Genomic DNA, 26,933 nt, shown 5'->3' on the forward strand with positions numbered 1-26,933 from the left:
GTATCTGGATTTGAAACCAGAACAATGGAATTTGCTGGGTGAGCTTTCAGAGGCTCTAAAGCAGGGGTAGGCAACCTGTTCCAGAAAGAGCCATGAGGGTGCAGGTTTTCTTTGCAGCCACTGACTCCACCAGGTGATTTTACTGATTAATATCACTTTGAGCAGATGGAATCAGTTAATCAGTGAAATCACCTGGTGGAGTCAGTGGCTGCAAAGAAAACCTGCACCCTCATGGCTCTTTCTGGAACAGGTTGCCTATCCCTGCTCTAAAGCCATTTGAAGTTGCCACTGTTTTTATGAGTGGGCAGACAATACACTACAATATCCGCTGTACCTCCACTGGTAAATGGGCTGTTAAAGTCCACTGAGCATGCATCTTTTGAATTGGCTGCACTTCAGGCATTCAAAGTTACTGCTGTGGAGCAGCTGCAAGAAAGGTGGAAGAAGGAAACATCTTTTTCAGACACTGCACCAAACACAGTGATTCTTACAGCAGCCCTCGACCCAAGGTTTAAGAAACTCAAGTTTCTGTCACCAAAGGAAATCTTGGATGTCAAAACTGAACTGCAAGCAATGGCACTGGGAGAGAAAGAGGTGGATAATATGCAGCAGCAAACCAGGAGCACAGTTCCTGAATCAGCATCTCAAGGAACTCTTCTTGATTTGCTCCTTGACTCTGGAGGTGATGAAGACAGTGCAGGGGAAGGTAATGAAGAGGATGTCCAAGTGAGGAATGAGGTCTTCAGTTACTTTGGAGAAAAGAACATTTCAAAGGAAGAAAATCCATTGACGTGGTGGAGGAAAAACAAGGGCAAATATCCCATGTTGGCCAGGCTAGCAAGATCTTACTTGTCCATCCCTGCCACCTTAACTCCATCTGAGCGGCTATTCTCTGCTGCTGGCAACATAGCCTCGAAGAGAAGAGCCAGTCTGAGCCAGGAGCATGTTGACATGCTAACATTTTTGCATTGCAATGCAACCTTTCTGAAGTGTGCGAGTGAAAGAGAGTAAAAAATATGTGGGATGAGTCACATGTGTCATTGTGAAATGACCACATAGATTACAAGTTATACAGAGAATGTTGCACATATGAGTCAGGCTGCAGTTTTGAGTTAGGTTTTATGTTTAATTGGTTATGCTAATTGCTCATTTGCAGCAACAAAAATACCTCTTTTTTTCACCATATATTTTATAACATATGTTTCAATGTTGTTTTATGGCAACTCAGCACTTTGATAAAGCAGTGTCATTTGAAATAATTATTTTTGTTCTTTATTATAAACTGTTTTATTCGTTATTATTTTATATTTCATCACCCAAGGGACAAGTTTTCAAATATTCTTTTGTTAAATAAAGTGATGGAAGTAGAGAAAAATTGTTTCCCTGGCACATTTTTAAAAAATTCCCCGCTAATCCGATTAATCGATTAATCGTGTCGAAACCCTATCAGATTCATTGATGATCCAAATAATCATTTGTTGCAGCCCTACTACATTGACCTGTGTTTGGTTGATGTATTTATGTGGTGGGTATTTCCCGCACAGGTGACTGAGTGTTGAGGACACCAGTAGCTGGAGAAGGCCAATGGGACACACATTTCACGTGGCTGTGGCAGATAGATGGTTATTTCAGAGATGTGGGAAAAGAATCCTTGTCTGCCTGAGTTGTTGCTATCTGAGATGCACCTTTAATATAGACTGTAGTTATCAATATGGGGGATGCTATTTGGTACATGGTGACCACATGATATTTATGTCTTTGTCGAGTTTTTTTTTTCTGCTGTTGTTGAGACGTGCTCTCAAAATTTGGCGAGTATGAAAATTTATTTTGCAAAAATCTCAAGAATCTGTTTTGTTCATGTGGACTGCAGATAGGACAGTGTTTTTAAACAAAATGTGAGTCATTGTGAGAGGCGGCGTTGTGGGTAAAGTACAATACTGGAGATGACACACTTATCTCACCTTCCTGTCCAAAACCTTGTGCTTTTTGCTTTTTTGTGTGTGTGTCTGTAAGTAGATGTGTGTCAGGAACTGAACATTTGCTTGATCACGTCTCTGTCTGACTAACTTCAAAGTGCACACTTTTGACAGCAAGGTGTGACTGAAGTGTGCCAGACGTACACATCCGCTGCACCTCCTGTGCCTTTTGTATGGCTTGATATCTGAGCCATACAAAAGGGATTGTCATTAAAATCCAAGAGCAGACAGGCCAGGCTTCCCCATCCTACTGGAGACATGTGATTAACGCTTGTCTGCTGCTACTCATGTGGGTTGCCCCAATTCAGATGCTTCACCATTAATGTAGCATTATGGTCTGTTCCTGGTCTTCAAAGTCACTCCTATGTTCAGAGTTTGTGCATTTGTCCTAAAAAGAATTATATAAATTAGGCATGTAGAGATTAATCGATATGAATCGGTGCCTAGATACAAACGTGCGTGATCCGAGTGCATCAATTCATTCAGTGTGCATCGATTCATTTGATGGGTTGGATCATGTTGCATCACTCGCTCGATATTCTTTTTGTTTTTTTTTGTTTTTTTGGTACTCATTGTATGCACCACGGACGGAAGCCTGGAAGCTTAACAATTTCCTTATCAGTCCTTCAGTTCACGACACCGGATTGGCTGTTGTTTGGGAGGGTGTTTATCTGGAAATAATCATTTCTCTATGTTCATTGCAGACTGCGGCAGGTCTGTTTGAAGCTTGAAGCAGCGCTTCGACCCACTGTTCGCTGGTTCTCTCTCTGCTTCGCTGGTTTTCAGAAGTGGCAGGTCTGCAATGTCTTCATTAACCCTTCTCAAAGCCATTTAAAGACATCAGTCGGGAGTCAGCTTTGTGTGGATTAAACTCACTAACTAGGACTATTGTCCTGTGCGAGCAAGAAACATCCAACGAGTTTTATGCAATTGGTCTCTGGTGTGAGCACCAGCCATGCGTAAACTGAAGTTGTCCATCAGGTAAAGGAAATATTAATAATAATGATATCCTCTGTTTTGTGGGACTAAGTGCACAGCTCCCAAGAGCTGCGCAGATTTTGTTCTGAATTAATAACTTCAGAGCGAATTACCATTTTAAATCAAATGACACCTCTTTCCAAACATTATAATACAAAGTAACTACAGTTAACTGACCAAACCCGTTCCCCCCCCAACAATGGGACATCCTCTGTTTTTTATGTAACATTGATCTTGACATGCAGCAGCTCTCTGAAGAGCTCAGCTCAGAACCTATGGCGTTATATTTGTGTCATTAATATCTGAAAGGAAAAGCTTTTGACAAAAACTGCAGATTTTATTTCTATTTATGTCCAGAGATCAAGGATCCGTCATGTACATCAAGGATCCAGTGACCATATACAGATTTTATTGATTTTTATTTATGTCCAGAAATCAAGGATCCAGTGACCAATTTCATATTTATTTACTTTAAGACTCATTGAAATGTTGTTGATGTAGAAAACCTGTAAATCCTACTTTTAGTACACAGAAAATTCACAAGAGGTAAGGGAATCGATAAAGAATTGTATCAATAAGCAAAATCGATAATGGCAGCTATCGATTAAAATCTTATCAACACCCATCATTAATCATATCGCATTGTGGGGAATTGAATCGCCATCAATTACATATCAAATCATACCGAATTGGGAACAGGGGTGAATCGCATCTTATCGTCACTATTAGGGTTGGGTATCGTTAAGAAATTATTCGATCCATCGATATCAATAGCCTTTTTGCTTAACGATTCCCTTATCGGTCCTTCAGAGCAGCCGTTGCTTTTGAGGGCGTTTGTCGGGAAAATTATCATAACTCTGTGTTGATTACAGACCCTGCAGCGGCTCTGTAATAAACTGTTTCTGCAGCGCGACTCCACTTTGATGCATGAACCACTGAAGCAATGCTTTGATCCACTAGGTCGTTGGTTCTTTGATTCACTGCTCTTCAGAAACGGCAAGTCCGCTTCTTAACCCCTCTCAAAGCCATTAAAATATAGTGTGTCACTTTTATGTGGATTAAAGTCACTAACTGGGATTCTTGTCTTGTTGCAGTCAAGAAACGAGAATCGTCCTCCATTCCGTTGGCACAGCTCCAAACGGTGCGCGGCTCTCTGCTGAGACAGAGTCCGGTCGGTATAACTGCAAAACGTCTTGCCGCTTTAAATAAAATGACACCTCTTACAAACGTAATATAGACAATAAACTACAATCGACTAAGATCAAGGATCCACGATGTAGAGTTTATTATGTCCAAAGTTTAAGGATCCAGTGACCAATTTCATATTTATTTACTTTAAGACTCAATAAAATGTCCAATTTAAGTTCAGTTTCAATTTAATCGGCTTATAAAGGGCCAAATCACAACAAAAGCAGTCTTGAGGCACCTCACATAGAACAGTTAACATAAAAAATTAAATAAAAATAAAAAAATTCAAATACATAATTAAAAACAGAAGTAAAATAATAAAACAGATAAAAAAATAAAAACTATTTATAAGAAAGAGAATAAAAATAGGCTTTAAGTCTTGACTTAAAAATGTCCACGGACTCCAACTGCCTCACAGTTGCAAGGAAGACCGTTCCACAGAACGGGTGCACGATAAGAAAAAGCTCTTTGACCCGCTAACATAGAAAATCTGTAAAGCCTACTTTTAGTACACAGAAAATCCACAAGAGGTATCGATAAGGAATTGGATCAATAAGCAGAATTGATAATGGTATCTATCGATAAAATCTTATCGATACACATCCCTAATCACTATATGTATTGTATCACTGGTAGTGTATCGAGATGTGTATCAAATCATTATATAGTGTGTATTATGGCATTCAAAGAATTCAGTTTTGGTCTCATCTGACCAGACTACATTCTCCCAGTATTTCACAGGCTTCAGCATGAGCTTCAACATGCTTTTTTTTTTTTTTTTTTTTTTTCTCCAACAATGGAGTCCTGTATCGTGAACATGCATACAGGTCATTGTGGTTGAGTGCATTACTTATTGTTTTCTTTAAAACAATTGTACCTGCTAGTTCCAGGTCTTTCTGAAGCTCTCCATAAGTGGTCCTTGGCTCTTGAACAACTCTTCTCATAATCCTGTTCACTCTTCTGTCAGAAATGTTGTGATGAGCACCTGTTCATGGCTGGTTTATGGTGAAATGTTCTTTCAGATTATGGCCCAAACAATGCTCACTGGAACATTCAGAAGTTTAGAAATCCTTCTGTTACCAATAGCATCTGTATGTTTTTCAACAATAAGGTTGCAAAGATCTTGAGAGAGCTCTTTGCTTTTACCCATCATGAGGTGTTTCTCGTGTGACACCTTGGTAATGAGACACCCTTTTATAGGCCATTGGTTGGGATTGAACCAGCTGATATTTGCACTGACAAGGGGCAGGACTGCTTTCTAATTCCTGATTGATTTCAGCTGGTGTCTTTGCTTTCTGTCTTTTTTGCCCCTCCCTTTCTTCAGGTGTTTTTTGTTCCTATCTCATTTCACATTATTACACATAATTTCATTTATTGATGTCTATGGTTTGACTTCTTTGCATGTATGGATTATTTGGGTTGTTACTGATATCTGGTGAAAATTCCATGTCAGTAGCACCTTTAGAAATATATTAACTGAAACAAATGGTGACGTGTTCAGTGCTTATTTTACCTGCTGAATGTTGTCAGTCCTGATGCCAGTGCTCAGTAGCTGTTCAGTGTGATCTGAAATCATCTTTTCATTAAAACTGCTGGAATTTTGAGTTACAGTTTGGACAATTCTTGCACTCATCTGATTCATGAGATGAGCTGGAATTAAATTTGCTCTACATTCAGGCTGCTTTAGTTTTTCAGCATTGGTGCAATCATTAAATTATGTTAGACTCATACTCATGTACTTTATCTATGAGCGATAAAGTACAAGTTGCACAGTATGCTTGTGTAACCAGTACTATGAGATTAAAGTAATTAACAGGCCAGATTCAAACGTTCTGATTCGTCTCTAGGAGCCGAGTGACAGACCGACATAAGAATTTTTTTTTTTTAATGCTGGTACCATATATTTTTCAAGGGAAAGGACAAACAAACATAAAAGACAATCGACAATATCAAACCTGAATGGCCATTCAAAAAAACTAAATGTGAACCATAAAAACTAGTGTTCCACAATTCAGATCTTGGTTTAACCCTCAATTCATGCCCTTTTGAACAATATTGTCCGTAGGGGGTCTTGCAACAGCAGTCCACTGTATGCAACATTTCCAGTTCAACGGCTTCAAAAAATGAGCAAAGTCCAGAGAGTCCACAAGTGCAAAAAAAGTGATTTGAGTTTATATGTGAGCCGCGAGCAGTGAGTTGCAGGGGGACAATGGAAAGGAAAGGGCGGCTGCAAAGCCTCCTACCGGCCTGACCAGAGCAGGGAAGGGTCAGTGGCTGAGTTCTGGTTGAACTGGACTTGAAACTTCAAGCACCCTTTTTACTTGAGAGCAGTGGGCCATTTCCTTAGCTCGCCATCCATACCTGGCCTATACATAAAACAGGACCAGTATAAATCCATGTGCACAAATCTACAAAATTCCAATACAAGTCACATAACAAACAACATTGCATTCAAAAGTGGCAAATATTGTACAATATATTATTCAAAGAAAAGTGAATCTTTTTATAAATATTTATGTCACAATATTCATCAACAGTATCAGAAAGAGTCTCAATGTATCAAAGATAGTCTTCTCAATATATCAAAAAATATTCTCATAAATAACAGTGTAGGATATTTCAATAAAAAACATCAAAGTGCATCGTGCTTCTCGCAGTGTATTAAATAGGCAACCCATATTAAAAATTGGGCTTTAAAATGCCTTCAGATACATATAAAAGTAAACAACACAACCAAAGAATGACTAATTAAATATATAATATGAATACAATCACATTTCATGGTGTATATTTGAGAAACAGGCACCAACACACAATGCTAAGTGCTACTCCATAAGAAATGAATGGGCCACGAAGCTAAGTACGCATGCATAGTAAATACATGCACCGCTAAGCTAACATTAGCGCACTTACCAATTCCGCGGTTTAACAAACTTTGCCTGCTCCTTTTGATGTGGTACCGCCCCGGTGGACAGCTCCTATTTCCCAACAATAGATACGTTTAGTACAAAGACTTAATTCAACTGAGCAAATTATTAACGTTAACATACCTGCAGCGACCTTCCCTCCGGCTCGTCCCTCGCATCTACCGGTAGCAAATCACTTCCGGGTAATATGCCATACCGATTAGCCGCCTTACGTCACGTGACCGTAAGATGTGGAAATGTGACATCACATCAACGCAAGGGAAATTATTAAATAAATATTTTAAGTAAATAAATTATTTATCTTTTTGTTTCCAGCCGGGTTACACCCTCCGCCCTTTAAATCATGCAACCCCTGATGCATGCTAAATATTATAGACACAAGCTTGAGAGGCGGGTTTTGCCGCTGAGGTAGTAAACGTGTCGCTATAGGTGTCAACCAACCCATGAAAAAGAGTCTGTACAACCGAAATGAGTGGGTTACCCAGCGGAGCATATTGAAGGCGATTAGGAGGTCGACGCTCTCGACTTGAACATTCAACAACAGGTGTAGTCTACAAAGCATTTGATAAATTTTGAGTTTATGTAGCTCCTTCAGCAGAGCTGGGCAAAAGGTCATCCCGAATGGAGGATGCCTCCGCTTGGCCAGAAAGCTCAGACTCTTCCGCAGGTACCTCTTGAGGAACACAAGCAAGTAATAATCCTTCAGACTCAGGTAAGTGTTCTACAAGATCAGGTTGTCCTTCCACAGGTGCAGAAGCATTGGATACAGCAGAGGCTTCCCCATCAGCAGGTAAGTGGTCAAAACCAGGTTCAGAGTCAGAATTTACAGGATCAACTGAAATCACAGGTGAGTTATCAACAGTACTGAGTAAGGGCTGAGCACTGGCTTCGGTAGAGGGCTCAACAGTGCTTGAACTCTCAAACTAGAACATAGTTGGCTGGATCTGGATTTGTGGTGTACTCCACTCATCTTCCTCCTCCTCAAATTCTCTACGATGATCGGCCCTGGCAAACGTCCAAGTACGAGGGCGGCGAGGTGGCGTTACAGGCAAAGCCTGGAGATCACCACTGGCTGGAATGAAAGGACACGGAAGAAGCAAATCTCTGTGTAGCGTACGATTTGGTCCGTCTGTCCCATTCTCAGTCCGCACTGTGTATACTGGCGAATCTCCAGCACGCTTCACTACAACATAGACATCTTGCTCCCATTTGTCTTCAAGCTTATGTTTACCACGAAGCCTGACGTTTCATACCAAAACCCTGGCTCCTTCTCCCAGACTTGAGGGGATAACTCATTGATCATATCGAGTTTTGTTTCGCTCACCAGATTTTGCTGCGTTCTTCATAGCAAGTTGGAAACTTTCTTTAAGTCTCAACCGCAGATCATCAACATACTGGGAATGCAAGACAAACTGATTTTCCCGCACAGGCAATCCAAAGGCAATATCAACCGGTAACCGAGGGGAACGACCAAACATAAGTTCATACGGCGTAAACCCGGTTACATCATTCCTCATACAGTTATAAGCATGCACTAATGGTTTTACATACTCTTTCCACCTGGATTTCTGCTTGTGCACTAATGTCCCAAGCATGCTAAGTAGCGTCCGGTTGAACCTCTCAAATGGGTTTTCCCTTGGATGAGGTTCGAGTCTTCACAATTACAGCAAACTGGCAAAGCTCTAATTAACCTTGATTCAAAGTCAGGTCCCTGATCGGTGTGAAGGTGTTCAGGTATTCCATAGCACACAATAAAGTTTTCCCGTAGGCACTTTGCCACAGTCTTTGCTTTTTGGTTTGCCGTGGGTATGGCTACTGCAAACTTTGTAAAATGGTCAGTGAAAACAAGAATATCTTTTACAATGCTTTGATCTGGTTCTAATGATAAATAATCCATACAAAGCAACTCCAATGGACGTGTGGTCTCGATGTTGACAAGGGGTGCTGATCTTTCTGGAAGTGCCTTCCGTCTTACACACCGATGACAGGTTTTGATCTTAGTCTCTACATCAGCCGCCATATGAGGCCAAAAAAAAAAAAAAGGGAATGTACCAGATCTAAAGTCCGCTCAATGCCGAGGTGACCCATATCATCATGTAAACTGGTAAAAACCACTGACCTGAGCTCCTCCGGTAACACCAGCTGATATGAGACTCCTTCTCCATCGTGCCTTCGTCGGTACAAAACACCTTCATGTAATTCAAGGCGACGCAACTCTCGCAGCAGCAGGACAAGATCTGGGAGTCCGTGCCTCACCATGGAGGGAATTCTCTCCCCAGTCTCCAGTTGATGGATGACACCCCCAATAACGGGATCAGCACGCTGCTTGTCCTTGAGATCTGAGCATGACAAAGGTGGAACCACTGGCAGGCCTTGATCGTCGCTGGCATAACAGCTTGGAATAGCTGTGGCTGACAGGCTCAGAGACTCAACAAGAGTAATGGAACCTTCCCCCAGACTGCCCAGTTGATTGGTGACAAGACCTCGATGGCAGATACGACTTCAGGGTCAAGTTCTTCCACTTCACCGGGTACCATGACATGTTCAGTCATGAATTTATCGATTAGATCCCAGTCTTTCTGAACTGGAATGTCAGCAGGGCAGCTATGAGGGTGGGAGATAGAGCGTGCCGGCTTTGCTTGCCGGCTCGATACTGAAGTTTAAAGGTGTAAGTGGACAGGGCAGCCAACCACCTGTGACTAGTGGCATCCAACTTTGCAGATGTTAGCAGGTAGGTGAGTGGATTATTGTCAGTCACCACCACGAAGTTGGACCCATACAGGTAGTCATGAAATTTCTCACATACGCTCCACTTCAATGCGAGGAATTCCAGCTTATTATGCCGGATATCTTGATTCACTCGCAGATAGCCCGTGGCTGGCATAAGCGATTACTCTCAATTGGCCTGCTTGCTCTTGACATAAAACCACTCCCAGACCTGTGGTGCTGGCATCTGTATGCAAGATGTATGGTAATTTTGGGTCAGCAAAACCAAGTACTGGAAAACTCGTCAGTTTATCAATGAAAGTCACAAACGCAGACTGGCATTCAGATGACCATCGCTCGCCAAAGGGTTGTCTCGGATTCGAAACCTTGACCATGCTGGGCCGGTTCTTGGACTTGGAGGTAAGCCCATAGCCCCTTGTTAAATCGTTGAGGGGCTCAGCAATGGTGGAATACCCTTTTATGAACCTCCTGTAATAACCAGCAAAGCCAAGGAACGACTTAAGCTCCTTTAAAGTTTTTGGAATTGGTCAGGATTTAAGGGCAAGAATTTTGTCAGGATCCATCTCTATTCCCTTCTCCGAGACAATGTGGCCTAAATACTTTACAGATGTCTGGAAAAGTTTACATTTCTCCAGTGAAAGCTTCAGACCGTATTCCTTCAACCGATGTAAGACATGCAGCAGCCTCTGCTCATGCTCTTCCAGCGAGTCTGAAAACACAATCAAGTCGTCAAGGAAGACCAAAACTTCCTTCAGATGAAGATCTCCCTTGCTTTTCTCCATTAACCTTTGGAAAGTGGATGGAGCATTTGTCACCCCCTGGGGCATCCGTTTAAACTCCCAAAACCCCATAGGGGTTACAAAAGCCGTTTTAACTTTATCATCTTCATTCATTTCAATCTGGTACTATCCAGATTTCAAATCAAGCACACTGAACCATCTTGAGCCAATTAAAGCTGACAACGACTCTTCCAAATTTGACAAGGGATATGCATCCTTAACCGTTTGAAGATTCAGCTTCCTTTAGTCAATACACAAGCATCTGTCCCCATTCTTCTTATGGGCCACAACAATAGGCGAGGAAAATGGCGATTCTGACTCCCGAATAACACCAGCCTCAACCAGGTCTTGTAAATGCTGTCTGACCGCCTCGATGTCCTGAGGATGAATGGGTCTAGCTCTGTGTTTAAATGGTGTTTTTTTTTTGCTGTTTTTTTGTTTTTTGCCAGCTTGCACTCGGCCGAGACGGATGCATTTTCTCTTCTCTCCCTCCCTCCTTATCTTTCCTGCTTCTGTGGCGTGTTGTCTGTGAGGCTTCAGTTTTTGCTCTTCTGAAAAGTGACAAAAATGGATTTGTCGAAGTGGTCTCTGAACGCAATTGACACTATTTTTTTTCTACAAGACATTCGGGGGCAGAGGACCCGACCTGTCCTGCCGGGACACACGTGATGGGCTACGTGATGGACTCGTGGAGGAGATGGCAGGTCATGTGCCTTTACACACTGTCTGTGGAGGATGTCGAAGATGTGTATCTATTTGGCTTGGGAGTGACCGGCTTTCTGCTGTGTGGCACGGGCATAGCGCTGGTTTACTGGAAAATTTAAAAAGTGGAGGCTGTTTTGATTGGGTCGTCCAGATTGCCCCACTTCATTGATTCGATTGGAAGGACAGTGACTGCTCAGTCGGCGGGTGTTAACCGCACGTTGGAAACCATCTCTGGGAGGATTGCAGCACTGGAAAACCGCCTTGACCGTCAGTAAATGACCACATCTCCTTTCTACATTCAGTTGCATTGAGAGCCACTTTGTTCTCAGAACTGTGGAATCTTTCAGGCATCTGCTAATCAGACATTCCTTTGGCTTCCCCAAGACAGCTGCACTTCAAGGCCGCTGCGATTTAAAAAAAAAAAACCTCCAAGAAGATTAAACACTCAAGCCTCGCTTCCCTGGTTTCCCCCTCCCTCAGCTTCTCCAGCTCTGACGTTGACTGTGAACAGTGGACTGCTCAGAGCTGAACCCCCCTCCCTTCCATGATTCAGTCATGGCCATTGTTTAGCGCCAAAAAGGGCTGCTACCGGAGTGTTCTGATAAACTGGACTTTCAAATCTCGGCTGTCATCCTGTGTTCTTGTTTGTCTGTGTTTACTGTTCTCTGTGCTGATAAGAGTTTTTTTCCTCATTGTTGTGGCTTCTCGAAGGCAGCGACCTTGAGGGTTTCTTTTCTCTTCCTTACCTTGTGTGTGCTTTTTTATATGTGTTTATGTACCAGGCCGGCTTATGTCTGTTACGTGTGTGTTGTTTGTCTTTGGGTCGGTCATGGTTTGCTCAGCCCTGCTGTGACCTAAAGCAGGGATGTACATCTAGAGCTGGTCCCCGGGCGCCTTATGGCGACTTCTGCTCCTGACTGGCAATTAGGATGGGTTAAATGCAGTAGACACAATTCATTGTGCAGGGAACATGTTCCTTTGTGCATATGACAATAAAATTCTTTTGAATCATGCAGCTTTATATGTTTTACCTTGTCTGTACATCCTAAGTCAAATCTAAGTCATGAAATGAAAAGACATCTGGGATCTGGTTCAGCTTGTCAGTAATTCTTTCCTTCCATTCTGGAGAGATAGGAGAGTCTCCAAAATCCAGCTGCAGAGGGTTACATTGGCTTCCCGATGAACAATTTACTGACACCCTGTGTGAAAGGATCTGGGGTGACAATGTGAATTCTGCAATAGTGGAGAGAGACTGCATGATTACATCAGTTACATTACATCAGTCCGACTCATTGCTGAGGCCAACTGGTATCTTAGGAGGAGACTGGCTGGAAACTGTAATCAAGGAACTTTTAACACACAGTCCACCTGGCAAGGGTAAAGAATGATGTTCCACAAGCACACTATCACTTGAAACTGGCATGCTAGTATGGATAAATCCATCAATGACAGTGGTGTGCCCAGCCGGAATTAAAATTGGCGACGGACTGGTTACTCTCACGACTCCATCACTGCCTTGTTGTTGTTGCTGAAAGCGCACTTGAAGCAGGTTGAGCACTGCTTTGTAGCCACTAGCTGTCGCCTGGAAGTCTGAGTACTCGCTCTCCATGTAGTCGCAGTAAAGTGGCTCCAAGGTATTCATGCCAATCAAAACCGGAGATAGCTGGTGTCCAGAATCATGGACAATGAGTGCAAGTGTGACAATGTCAAACTCAGCTTCCAGAAAATCACTTGGAAACGTCACCACCATATCCAAGATATGGGACTGACTGTCCAGCAGCTCCTTCCACTTGTAATAGCTCACACAGGGGTTTCACTGGTTGGTCTGTGAGATGTCGATTGTAAACTGAAACTGGTATTGTAGTGACTTGTGATCCATTGTCTAAGAGGCAATTCAGTGCTTCACCAGCAATCTTGACATTGGCCGTGCACCAGGACCCAATCAAGCCTTTAGGTAACAGGGATGAGACGGCAGAAGTGGTCTGTAATAATTCATGACATTTGACATGCTTCATGTTGGGACATTGTGGGCCACCAACAGTTCCAGTTCGCCCCCCCAACTGGAACTGACTCTAGTTTAACGAATGTCTGTTTGATTTCTGCCATTTTTGCTGTCTTTCCGCAAACTGTTTTTTCTTTGCAGCAACAAGGGCAGAATTCGGGGGGTTATCACACTGAGTCTTAATATGGCCGTCTTCACCACACCGAAAACAATAGCCAGGCTTGGGAACAGAGGATGGGTTCTTTGATGGCTTGCCCATCCTCTGTCCCTCACCCGACTTACGACTAGGTGTGGTCTTAGGAGCAGCTGCTTGACTCGAGCTTGACGGGCCGGCAGTGAGGACTGCGAGCTGCTTCTGGATATTGGCCAGTTGTTGTGCGAGCTGCTGTGTGGTATTGGTAAGAACAACAATCTCTCCCTTCTCTGCACCATTTGTATAAGCATACTGGACATGGGCTGCTGCTCTGGGACGGGATTACCCGAGATGTCGCTTCATTCGAACGGCTCTTAGCAGCTTCTCGATCTTCCTCTGTCCGTAGCAGTAGGAGTAACTCAGCAAAAGATGGGGGGTTCAGTTTACGTTGTTTTAATTGAAGTTCGGTAATGAGAGTATTGTCCCAGCAGCCACGGCAAATTTCGACCGAGATGTCGGTCGAAATCTTTGGTTGCCACTCCACCTCTTTTGACAGCATGACTGAGCACCACTTGTAGATGTTGTAAAAACAGACGTTTTCTTCCCTGCATTTTGGTACGTGTCCATGAATTTGGCGTACAACTTGTCGCCGTCCTGAACAGTACCGTAAGCTGAGTCGAGTGTCTGTAGATACACTGTTGGAGCTGTATCGGGCCTCAGGTGCTTTACCACATCAGCGGCCGGGGGTAACAGGCTGTCAAAGATCTTGCAGGAATATTGTAAATCAGACACAGCAGGATCTTTTAATAGTAGCTCAACTCCGGAGCACCAGGTATCATAGTCCGACTCATTTGTGTTCTGGGCGATCTACCAGAGAAGGCTCTAATACACTGTGCTGACAGGTTCGTGGCATTATCATCGCTTTTGACGATGTGTTTGACCACATAACGCTGGACTTCAGGTGGATTCAAATTTCCATGAAGCACTGAAGGTATTGCTGATCTCGGAGCAGATTGGACCGTAGGCCCCTTTGGAAGTGTTGGCAGTGGCTCACTCTGTGGGACTGAAGAAGCAGAGTCAAGTGAAGGATCAGTGGTGGCATCAGCGTAGGAGTCACTCTTATTGTCCTGTACTAGAGGTTAGACTTGGGTGGCAGTGGGAGAGAGCTGTATAACAGTCTGACCAAGCAGAGACATCACTCCATCCAGGACGACAGAAAAATCCTGCCGGTCAGTTTCGCAACCTTCTGCAATTCGGACAAATAGCTCTCAGTCTGTAACTTCTCTACCTCACTTGCACATTGCTGAGACAGGTCTAAAATTTCAAACACAACCTTGTCTTCCTCACACACATACGTATATGGCAAAAGTGGATGTAATGCAACTAACGTGGCACCAAAACTAAATTATACAATAATCGAGTGGTGAAACCACGACTCTGGTTTATCAATAACCTCACATTTTGAAATAGAACCATATTGCTTTAAGAATTCAATTACCTCCTCATCTGCTTTAGTTTTTGTTGCATCTTGTACCAAAACTGCACTAGTGACGACTACTGGCTGGCTCGCCACGTTATGTAACCAGTACTATGAGATTAAAGTAATTAACAGGCCAGATTCAGAAGTTCTGATTCATCTCTAGGAGCGGAGTGACAGACTGACATAAGAATTGTTTTTTTTATTTTTTATGCTGGTACCATATATTTTTCAAGGGAAAGGACAAACAAACATAAAAGACAATCGACAATATCAAACCTGAATGGCCATTCAAAAAAACTAAATGTGAACCATAAAAACTAGTGTTCCACAATTCAGATCTAGGTTAACCCTCAATTTCATGCCCTTTTGAACAATATTGTCCATAGGGGGTCTTGCATCCGCCAGTCCACTGTATGCAACACTTCCAGTTCAACGGCTCCAAAAAATGAGCAAAGTCCAGACAGTCACGAGTGCAAAAAAAGTGATTTGAGTTTATATGTGAGCCGCGAGCAGTGAGTTGCAGAGGGACAATATATAAAAGGAAAGGGCGGCTGCAAAGCCTCCTGCCGGCCCAACCAGAGCAGAGAAGGGTCAGCGGCTGAGTTCTGTTTGAACTGTGCTTCAAACTTCAAGCTCCCTTTTTACTTGAGAGCAGTGGGCCATTTCCTTAGCTTGCCATCCGTACCTGGCCTATACATAAAACAGGACCAGTATAAATCCATGTGCACAAATCTACAAAATTCCAATACAAGTCACATAACAAACTGTACAATATATTATTCAAAGAAAAGTGAATCTTTTTTTATAAATATTTATGTCACAATATTCATCAACAGTACCAAAAATAGTCTCAATGTATCAAAGATAGTCTTCTCAGTATATCAAAAAATATTCTCATAAATAACAGTGTAGGATATTTGTATGGCCTTGTGACAAATTATCACAAATTTCACATGTTGTGATCATGAAATTAATGCTGAATAAAGACTTTGAGTTGTCGGCGTGAACAAAGCCACATGTCCTCTTTGTATTTTGTGGGAATCTGTGTGGGAACTTGTTGTCCTGGCTGTCCCGGGCTTTCTCCCTTCAGTCTTACCGAGGTGTGTATGTTCTCACCACATGGTTCACACTTAGCACCACACAGCCAGAAACAGGATACCTGCCAAAGTTGGCAATTCACCATAGCTTATTCGCATTTGTTTATTATCGATGCCCTGTCGTGTTTCTGAGAAGAGGATCATGGTCTGCTCTCACAGACCTTGTTTCCTTCTTTCACATGCTTGTCTTTGTGCCATTATGAGTTAAAGAAAGGAAGATGCAGCAAATAACTCAGTGGATCCTGTATTTCTTTTCAGTGAAGTCCTCAAGCAACCGTTTCATACAGTTCAGACTTAGCCTATATTGTTTCAAATATTAAATCCATTCACACACCTAGTAAATATAAAGTCTTAATCTTAAGGCCCCTGTCATACCTTGACGATTTAGCCAGCATATGCCAGGTCGTATAAAAAAAAACAAAAAAAAACCCCAAAACAAAACGCTGTCATAAGTATAATAAGGTTAAGTTTTGTACAACCCCTGGCAAAAATTATGGAATCACTGGCCTCGGAGGATGTTCATTCAGTTGTTTAATTTTGTAGAAAAAAAGCAGATCACAGACATGACACAAAACTAAAGTCATTTCAAATGGCAACTTTCTGGCTTTAAGAAACACTATAAGAAATCAGGAAAACAAATTGTGGCAGTCAGTAACGGTTACTTTTTAGACCAAGCAGAGGGAAAAAATATGGAATCACTCAATTCTGAGGAAAAAATTATGGAATCCTGAAAAACAAAAGAACGCTCCAACACATCACTAGTATTTTGTTGCACCACCTCTGGCTTTTATAACAGCTTGCAGTCTCTGAGGCATGGACTTAATGAGTGACAAACAGTACTCTTCATCAATCTGGCTCCAACTTTCTCTGATTGCTGTTGCCAGATCAGCTTTGCAGGTTGGAGCCTTGTCATGGACCATTTTCTTCAACTTCCACCAAAGATTTTCAATTGGATTAAGATCCGGACTATTTGCAGGCCATGACATTGACCCTATGTGTCTTTTTGAAAGGAATGTTTTCACAGTTTTTGCTCTATGGCAAGATGCATTATCATCTTGAAAAATGATTTCATCATCCCCAAACATCCTTTCAATTGATGGGATAAGAAAAGTGTCCAAAATATCGACAAAAACGTGTGCATTTATTGATGATGTAATGACAGCCATCTCCCCAGTGCCTTTACCTGACATGCAGCCCCATATCATCAATGATTGTGGAAATTTACATTCATGCACCAAGACAAAAAAAAAAAGTTTGTTAAATTACACAGTTAACATGTCATTCAATGTGTGCGGCTGAGGTAAAAAAGGTGGGGTTATGACATCATCGTTTCAGAAAAGCGGTGTATTGCTCATCCAGATGAAAATACCAAGGTGGCATTTTCAGTTTAATCCACTCAGGGACCAGTTTTCTAAAAAAATCTAATTTTTGGCCGCAGTTTCCATTTGGGTGAAATGCCAATATGTTACGCTTAAACCTGATTCGTGTGGACAGGGCCTGAGTGCCTCTGATGTGTGTTAGATCATTGTAACATGTTTTATATACAAAAGAGTTTATGTGACCTATTTGCTATAGAAACACCAGCAATTAACACGAATGGTTAAGATCACAGGTAACAGATTGAAAGATACTGTCACTGTAGTTGCCTGTTGTTTTGGAAGTGGTTTTCAGTAAACAGGTTTATTATAGCTGTTATTACTGTACACAGGTTTACAATATCTGTTTAATAGTAAAGTGCTGTAAGCAAGCAAGTTATTTTCTTTGAAATTTATGGTTACAAAAAAATGTCTCTGTCATTGCTTCCAGATATTTACAGTGTCGTTCTGGCACCCACAGCTGCCAAGATTTTACCTGAAATGATAGATTTTTCTTTATGTGTAGGTTTTGTGTATGAAGTATTAAAACTGTTCTTTTGCCTCCTGTACAGATTCCAGATGAGTTTGATGGAGGTGAGTGTGATTATTTCATGTCCTGTTTTTCTCTGCAGTCACAACAGTAACTGCAAGGAAAGGCCTCACTGAGAGTTTTGTGTGTGCGTAGTATATGTGCATGTCACTCATAATTTATGACCACCAATATTTAGTACATGGAAGCAAATATGCTTTTTTAAACTTGTTCACATAGGTTTAAGTTAAAATTTCCACCAGGATATGTTGGCTTGTATGACACTGGACGAGTGAAGGCCTCTGTCCGTTATATTTAATGGTGGTGGTCACTTCACCAAAGTGTGTGTGTGTGTGTGTGTGTGTGTGTGTGTGTGTGTGTGTGTGTGTGTGTGTGTGTGTGTGTGTGTGTGTGTGAGAGAGAGAAAGACAGGCAGCTGTGTGATGAAGGTCTTCATTGACTCTGTCTGTCATGACAGAACCTTCCCATTAAATAAATTCTGATTTTATCTGCTCATACTAGCAATCAGTATTGCTCCCTCCACTCCCGCCTGCCCTTCTCCGTTCTTGTTCTTCTGAAATCAGCTTTCTGTCCACATTCTTGTCTGTGGGGTCTTCATTCACTTTATGTTCAGGTGAAGCAGAAATATTCAAAGCAAACCACAGTCTGCATTTCGTGACTCCTATTGGTGAGGAGTTAAAACCCATTTTGAAGCAGAGTTCAGTCATGATTGTCATTACACAGCTAAATCCTTATACATTGATCACAACTACAGGTGTCACTGTAATCACAAGGATATGTATCACTATTGAATTGAACTGAATTTATTTATTTGTCCGGCACACAGCTGAGCAACAACAAAGGCAATAACAAAACATAAAAGAAACAATGTACAAAGAACCCGTGTGGCCGAAAGGGTGAAGGCAGAAGCAAAGCTTATATAGTCATAATAACTGTACACGAAAAGAGGAAAAAGGTGCATAAACAATTTAACTTAATCACAAAATTTCAAAACACAGCCAAACAAGTAAGAGTGAACATGACAAAAATGGTAAACCTAATCCTTCAACCTATAACGGGTAAATATATTCTTATTGTAAAGCCTTTTAAACCAACCAGTGTACTAAGTATTTTAATATTATCAGGACAATTATTCCAAATATTAACACCCCTGACGAAAACACAATGACTTTTAACAGTAGTACGGATCCTCAGTTTCTCAAATAATAATGTTCCCCTCAAACTGCAGCTGGAGTCTCTCATTTTAAACAGATTCTGGACATGTAGAGGCAAAACTTATTTTTAACTTTATACATAATCTGTATTGTAATATAATCAACCAAGTCCCAGAATTTTAAAATTTGCAGACAAGCAGATAACGAATTTGTTGGCTCTCGATATGGTTTATTACTGATAATTCTTATAGCTTTCTTTTGCAACAGAAAAACTGGTTTAGTATTAGTTCTGTATGTATTTCCCCAAACCTCGACACAGTATGTCATATATAGAACAAGTATTGTATGATATAAAGTGGTCAATGCATGTTGGGTGAGGAAGTCCTGGGCTTTATGCAGAATTGCAGTGGCTTTTGACATTTTAGTTTTAACATAGTTTATGTGTTTTCCAGCTTAATCTGTCATCAATATGACCACCAAGAAATTTTGTATCTGTTACAATTTCAATATCATGTAGTAATAATTTTTTGCTTAAATTCCTGGACTTATTCCCAAATATGATACATTTAGTTTTACCAAAATGGAGCAATAATTTATTTAAATCAAACTATTTTTAAATTTATGTAATTCGTTCTCCATCTTGTCCAGGAGCTGTCCCAAATGATCCCCACTACAAAACACAGTTGTATCATCTGCAAATAAATACAACTTGCATACTTAGAAACCAAACATATGTCATTAATATACAAAAGGAACAACGGTGGCGCAAGGACTGAACCCTGGGGCACCCCACAAGTAATCTTCAAAAACTCAGAATTTTCCCCACCAAAGTGGACACACTGATACCTACTGTCTAAGTAGCTCACTATCCAGTCATGTGCCAATCCCCTGATACCATACTTCTGTAAATTGTCCAATAGCAAGGTATGATCCATAGTATCAAATGCTTTCTGTAAATAAAAAAAAAAACCCTACAGTATATTGCTTATTTTCAATCGTGTTGGTAATTTGTTCAACAAAATCCATCACAGCCAGCGAAGTAGTGTGATTCTTTCTAAAACCGTATTGCTGTTTGCTAAGGATATGATGTTTAGTTAAAAAAAAAATCATTATCACTATAGGCATGTTTCCCCACATTATAACTGTACATGTTCACTGGACTCACTGGCACAGGGGTGGTAGGCAGTGACTGGGACGTACGAATGCTGGGAGAAAATGTCTGAGTTACCAGGATTTGTTTGTTTGGAGCACTATGCAAATGCAATAGTCTGCCTTTACCGTCAGCCTTCTGCACAGTAATGTGGGCAGGTTGTGGTCTCAGGGACCTTAGAGACCTCAGAGACCAGTGTGAAATTGGCCCAAGGTCCTTCGGGGCCAGGATAAAAGTTTATAAATCCTCCCATCTTTCTGTGCTTCTGTCTCATCAACTCTTGAGCTTATTCTTTTGTCCCATCCTCCCCCCTTAGCCTCCTTCCCTTTTCACATCCATTCTCCCACTGCCTTACTCCTCCCCTTGCTCTCGGACTAGCAGAAGGTGAGTGCATGGAAAGAGGGGGGAATGAGTTTTGGAACACGCTTGGCTGTGAAAGTATAATAAATGCCAACATGCACTGTTCATGCATGTGATGCAGAAGAAGACCAGAAACCATAGCAACGGGGAAATGGAAGCTTCCCACAAACATTTTTGTTGAAGTGCATACACATTGTGTAACATCTCTAGGTGAGATTCCAGCAAAGTATTCAGACCTTTCTTTCCAGAGGCCTCCACGTCTTTTAACACGTGTACCAAACCCACAGAGATATTAGAGGACCTGTCGGATTGTCACACTGGAAACAAATGTTAAGTGTCTGTCTTATTCTCACTAACTCAGTCTGGGTGGAAGAGTAGGTGTTGCTTTGCACCAGATGCCAGCCTTTACCGCACCTTTTGTTCTGAATACAGGCCCCTGCCACAACTCCCTGTCTGTTTTCAACCCTACTCTCGTCTCATGGCATCCCTCACTACACTGTACATCCGGCAACATAAACATAGCAGCGGGTTACAAAGGAGGCAGACACGGAAATACATTGTTCAGCAAAATACAAGAATTTCACTTGAAAGCCTTCTTACATTTTTATACAAAAAGCAACCCAGATTGGTTCTGTGTACTATGGTTCAAGGTTCCTTTATTGTCATTTGCATAAAGGTTTCAAAATAAAGGTTTTGAAAATTAATTCCCCAAATTTTCATAATAAAGGATGTACATCGTGTCATGTGCAAGCCATATCCGAAAGCTGAGGCTGATCTGACAGTCAGATATATATGAGCCACACACAGATACTTTTCGCTTTATAGATAGATAATTTCTGAACTAAAAAATATAAATTCTAAAATGTCAAAAAATTATGAATATACAATCCACCATCACACTAGCACAACAATCAAACAAACAGTAAACCATAAAAAGCGCACAGCGTAAAGCAATGAAAAGTGCAGTGCTCAATAAGTCTTTGATTTAGTCTTACAGCCTCTAGATAGAAGCTGCATTTGAGCCTGGTTGTTCTGGCCCTGATGCTCCACATCCTCCAGCCCAAGGGGAGTGGTTCAAACATTTTGTGAGCCAGGTGGGTGGTATCCCCCATGATGTGAGCTGATTGGGGAAGTCAGGACGCCATGAACTTTGACTGTCTGTGGCCGGTGTGTTTTAAGAAGTCCAGTACTCAGTTCCAGATGGAAGGTGTTAGTCTGAGCAGCAGTAGTTTGTTGGCTAGTATTAAAAGCAGAACTGAAATCCAGGAGCAGCAGCCTGACAAAGAGCAGAGTGGATGACTGATGACATCTGATACAGAGTGGTTCTTCCTATGGGCGTACTGATGTGGGTCCAAGTTGATGTCGATGTTCTTTTTTTTTTATAGTCAGATAGGGGTGGGGCACCACTCTGTATGTCTCCTATCTGTTGGTATACATCTGGTCTAATGTGTTGTTGTAGCATAGGTCCAAACATGAAGTGGACTCTGGTACTCTGGATTATACAGTTGATGGGGAAAAAGGACAAAACTGTGGTGAGTCCACAATGAACTAAATGTACCTACTTATATTTTAAAAGATTCCACACGGCGTGTTTTCATGCAGGTGCTGTCTGGCACACGGTAGTGGGAAGAAAAAAAAAAACACGCACAGATAATCCAAACTGAACGTGCATGCACAGAAATGTGGAAAAAAGATTCATTTAATATTTAGCTCGTTTTGTCTCCCATGATGACATGTTTTTTTAGTTAGTGCTGCAGATTGTCGTCATCATAAGAGCAATTGGGGTGCAGATTACTTGTCTGATGTGTTGTGTGTTTTCGGTGACAGTTGAACTGCATGTCCGCTTGTGCTGGATTGACACCAGAGCTTTCAGAAGCATAGAATGAACAATCGGCTGCAGGAATGCTGTCCAACTGAGCTCTGCTCAAAGATTGTAACATGCACAAAACTTTCTGATGAACTTGCGGACATCAGCTGGCAGGGAACTCATTTTGATCATTGTAACAGCGCTTTATTAAATGAACCTTATTCATAAAAATCATGGCACATAGCCCTGATCATTGTGCGAGTTCATGTCCAAATTCGCATCACTCCGGTCATGTGTCAGTGGACAGTCTGCTGTTACCACTGTCGTGCACTTGTAGCACATCTCATGGGATGGTTTGTGCATCTCTTCTGCTGAAATCACGTGCAGCTTCATACTTCACAGCAGCCGTTGTGATCATGGGGATTTGTGAGCGGATACAGAGCTGACCTTGTAAGGTCCTGGTGGCAGCTGAGGAGAAAACCACACGCACAAGATAAATCCAAGATTTATTTAGCTCATCCTCTCTCTCGCTCTAAATCCCTCTATGTGTATATGTGTGCATGCACAGTGAGGAAATATGACAGCAAACAACTCAAAATCCAGCATATTTGTCAAAAATGAGGCAGATCTCCATGGAAATGTGACATCTGTAGTGCGCAACTGCACATGAGACAACACACATAAGAGCAGCTGAAGCAGTTATACAGAAAGGTGTCATGCAGCGTTTGACACAATTTTACAACCGCACAAGGACCACTGGACAGACCCCGTCCCTGTTAGTAAGACAGGCAGCTGTGTGATGAAGGCCTTCATTGACTCTGAAGAGTCAAAGCCACTGGTAGTTGAATTTTACTCAACTATCAGTGGCTTTCTGGTTTGACTTTAATGCCACCAAACCCTCTTTGCCGCTACTTTTTCAACACTTGTTCCCCATCACATGTGCCATATACATCACAGGGACTTGGGACCTTGAGTTGGGATCTCGGGAGAGTTGTTCAACATCTCTTTTAGTAAAGGTGTGTGTGTGTGTGTGTGTGTGTGTGTGTGTGTGTGTGTGTGGTGTGTGTGTGTGTGTGTGTGTGTGTGTGCGGCATCACAGCAGGACTCTGGCAGATGGCTTTTGCTTTCAGGTTCAGCACGCTGCTATGAGCTCTGGGGGATTGAGCCCCTGGGATAGGGATGCTGAGCTTGTTTAAAGTGAGACATATCTGGGGGACAAGCATTAGTACCACAGGACTTGTATAGGAGTAACTCTTGTAGTCTTTGTAAACATTCATTCAAACAATACTTGACTTCTTTTATTTATTTGTACATTACCTAAATCTAATTTTAAGAGCTGGAGTGAATGGGGCTTATTTGGGGGGGGGGGGGGGTGGGGCTTTTGAGGAGGGAATCATGATATATTTCTGCCATATCACCCACCATTAGTAACCCATTTTTTGTCAAGAATGAAATAAAAAGGTTAGATGATGCAAATTGAGCTGCCAGTCATCTTCAATACATAATCAGCTGCACCAGCTTTTAAACACCTGCAGGTTTCAGTTTTGCTTTACTGGGTGTCCACATCTAGACTCAAGACTCCTGCTCCTACTTTTTACTGTGTCTTCCACAGATAACAAAATGATCCATTCAGCTGTACTGTTGCTATTTCATCAGTGCAATTTTTTTTAAAGTACATGTTTTTCCAAGTGTTTTTATTTTCAGAAGCCTTATTCTGTGTTTTTCAGTTTTCTTAAGCACTCTTACTTGTGTTCACATCCGACTTGTAACTTTCATTTCTGGTCATGTGTGTGTATGTGCGCGCGCAAATAAAAATGCTTAAATCCTTGTGTATGAGTAAATGAATGAGACAGAGAAACTTATTTTTCCAAACTTGAGCATTAATTAAGCTTGAAACAGATGGTATTGTTTAAAATGATTGGCAAAATGTTTAAGAAAGAGTTTGTTTTGGCTTAAACATCACATTTGTTTTGAATCGGCCAGATAACATTACTGTTTTATTTTTATGTTTCCTTTATTTCAGACCTCCAATTATCCAACATGTGAAAAGGTCATACAAATACATGAAGTTCTACAGACAGGTGAGTTAAATGTTCTACTTGAAATCAAAATTCCACTGGAATTTTTCTTCTTGTTCATTTCCTGATGAGTACCAGCTGAAGTCATGGACTTTAAGGTGAGTGTTAAACTGTGACATATTTACAAGATGCAATTTTATCTCAAAATTTACCCAAGAAGGAAAATACAAAAAAAAACTAAACTTTTGCCAACTCAGCATATTGTTGTCTAGGGCATTTCCCACCTTCCTGTTGTGAATTTTTACAGTTTATGAGTTTATTTTGACTGTTGTAAGTGGGGAAAAAATTGCTAGTATTGAACATATGAATAAGCAGAGCTCTGAAAGATGTGAGGTGGAATTTCCCAGTAAACAAACTTGGCTTGTAGAATTTTCTTGGACTTGCCAACTTCCTCGTCCAACTCTGAAAGGTGCTGAGAAATGGCTTCATAGTTGAGATTTCATTTCTGATAGCACAGTGTGACATTCTGGGTGTGTTTGTGTATTACAATTAGATGATTATTGATCCAACAAGCCTGAAGTTGTTGCCAGACCCATTGAAGGAGCCATATTACCAGCCTCCCTACACTCTGGTCCTGGAGATCACTGATGTCCTACTGCACCCGCAGTGGTCGGTATGTTTCAACACAAAGGCTGGTCTCAAAGGTCATAAGACACATGTAGTCAACCACAACCCTTTGTCAATCATCTGCCTTTTCCAAAACACAATTCTCATCAAAATTGCTATTGTGGGTGTCTGGTCCCAATTAATTTATGAGGTTCTTGACGACTTTGTAATATAACCCCATAGACTTTGGGTCAAGTTAAAATCCATAAACTTTTTGAAAACAATGGAGGAAACGGGTTACTAATAGTAGTAGGGCGACCATAGCTCCAATGGAGGGTGACCCTGAATTGAGCCAAAGCAGCTGAGGGTGCTCACTGAGCTTCCCTCACATGGTGAGGATACTCCAGAAGCTATCTTAAAAAACATATCCTCCATGAGCTTCGAGACTTCAGAAATGACACCAGGGAGCAACTTTCCGACATTAAACATGAGGTTAAAAGAGCTAATGACAGACATTCTAAGACAAATCTTAGAAACATGTTGTCTAACCAGATCCTTACTCTGGATGGCATTACCCTGACCTCTAGTAATACTGTGAGAAATCTTGGAGTCATTTTTGATCAGGATATGTCATTCAATGCGCATATTAAAAATATGTAGGACTGCTTTTTTGCATTTGCGCAATATCTCTAAAATTATAAAGGTCTTGTCTCAGAGTGATGCTGAAAACTAATTCATGCATTTATTTCCTCTAGGCTGGACTATTGTAATTCATTATTATTAGGTTGTCCTAAAAGTTCCCTGAAAAGCCTTCAGTTAATTCAAAATGCTGCAGCTAGAGTACTGACAGGGACTAGAAGGAGAGAGCATATCTCACCCATATTGGCCTCTCTTCATTGGCTTCCTGTTAATTCTAGAATAGAATTTAAAATTCTTCTTCTTATTTATAAGGTTTTGAATAATCAGGTCCCATCTTATCTTAGGAACCTCATAGTACCATATCACCCCAATAGAGCGCTTTGCTGTCAGACTGCAGGCTTACTTGTAGTTCCTAGGGTTTGTAAGAGTAGAATGGGAGGCAGAGCCTTCAGCTTTCAGGCTCCTCTCCTGTGGAACCAGCTCCCAATTCAGATCAGGGAGACAGACACCCTCTCTAGTTTTAAGATAGCCTTAAAACTTTCCTTTTTGCTAAAGCTTATAGTTAGGGCTGGATCAGGTGACCCTGAACCATCCCTTAGTTATGCTGCTATAGACTTAGACTGCTGGGGGGTTCCATGATGCACTGAGTGTTTCTTTCTCTTTTGCTCTGTATGCACCACTCTGCATTTAATCATTAGTGATCGATCTCTGCCCCCCTTCTCGTCATGTCTTTTTCTGGTTCTTTTCCTCAGCCCCAACCAGTCTCAGCAGAAGACTGCCCTCCCTGAGCCTGGTTCTGCTGGAGGTTTCTTCCTGTTAAAAGGGAGTTTTTCCTTCCCACTGTTGCCAAGTGCTTGCTCACAGGGGGTCGTTTTGACCGTTGGGGGTTTTTCCGTAATTATTGTATGGCTTTGCCTTGCAATATAAAGCGCCTTGGGGCAACTGTTTGTTGTGATTTGGCGCTATATAAATAAAATTGATTTGATTTGATTAATGACAGACTGGACGAGGCAGAGGAGAGAATTAATGAAATGAAGAACGTGCTTCAGGTAACGTCGACAGTAGGGAGGGTATCGAGAACCGGTTCCTGTCGGGTATCATTAAGAAATGATTCGATCCGCCAACATCAATAACCTTTTTGCTTAACGATTCCCTTCAGTCCTTCAGAGTGGCGGTTGTTTTTGGGGGTGTTTGTCAGGAAAATGATAATTTCTGTACAATATTACAGACCCTGCAGCGGGTCTGTAATCAATTCTCTTGCAGCGCGGCTTTTATTTGAACCTTGAACCATCGAAGCAGTGA

The 26,933-nt window shown here is 41.6% G+C and overlaps 1 protein-coding gene across 1 annotated transcript in view; it reads left to right on the forward strand.

Moving 5' to 3' along the window:
* timm50 (translocase of inner mitochondrial membrane 50 homolog (S. cerevisiae)) overlaps nucleotides 1-26,933 on the forward strand; it is a 109,016-nt gene that overhangs the window by 26,228 nt on the left and 55,855 nt on the right. The window contains exon 4 of the mRNA XM_034168219.1: nucleotides 17,920-17,941. Within this exon, the coding sequence (XP_034024110.1) occupies nucleotides 17,920-17,941 (22 nt within the window). The remainder of the gene's footprint in view (nucleotides 1-17,919; nucleotides 17,942-26,933) is intronic.

Source organism: Thalassophryne amazonica, chromosome 4, assembly GCF_902500255.1.
Source record: "Thalassophryne amazonica chromosome 4, fThaAma1.1, whole genome shotgun sequence".
NCBI classification, from domain to species: domain Eukaryota; kingdom Metazoa; phylum Chordata; class Actinopteri; order Batrachoidiformes; family Batrachoididae; genus Thalassophryne; species Thalassophryne amazonica.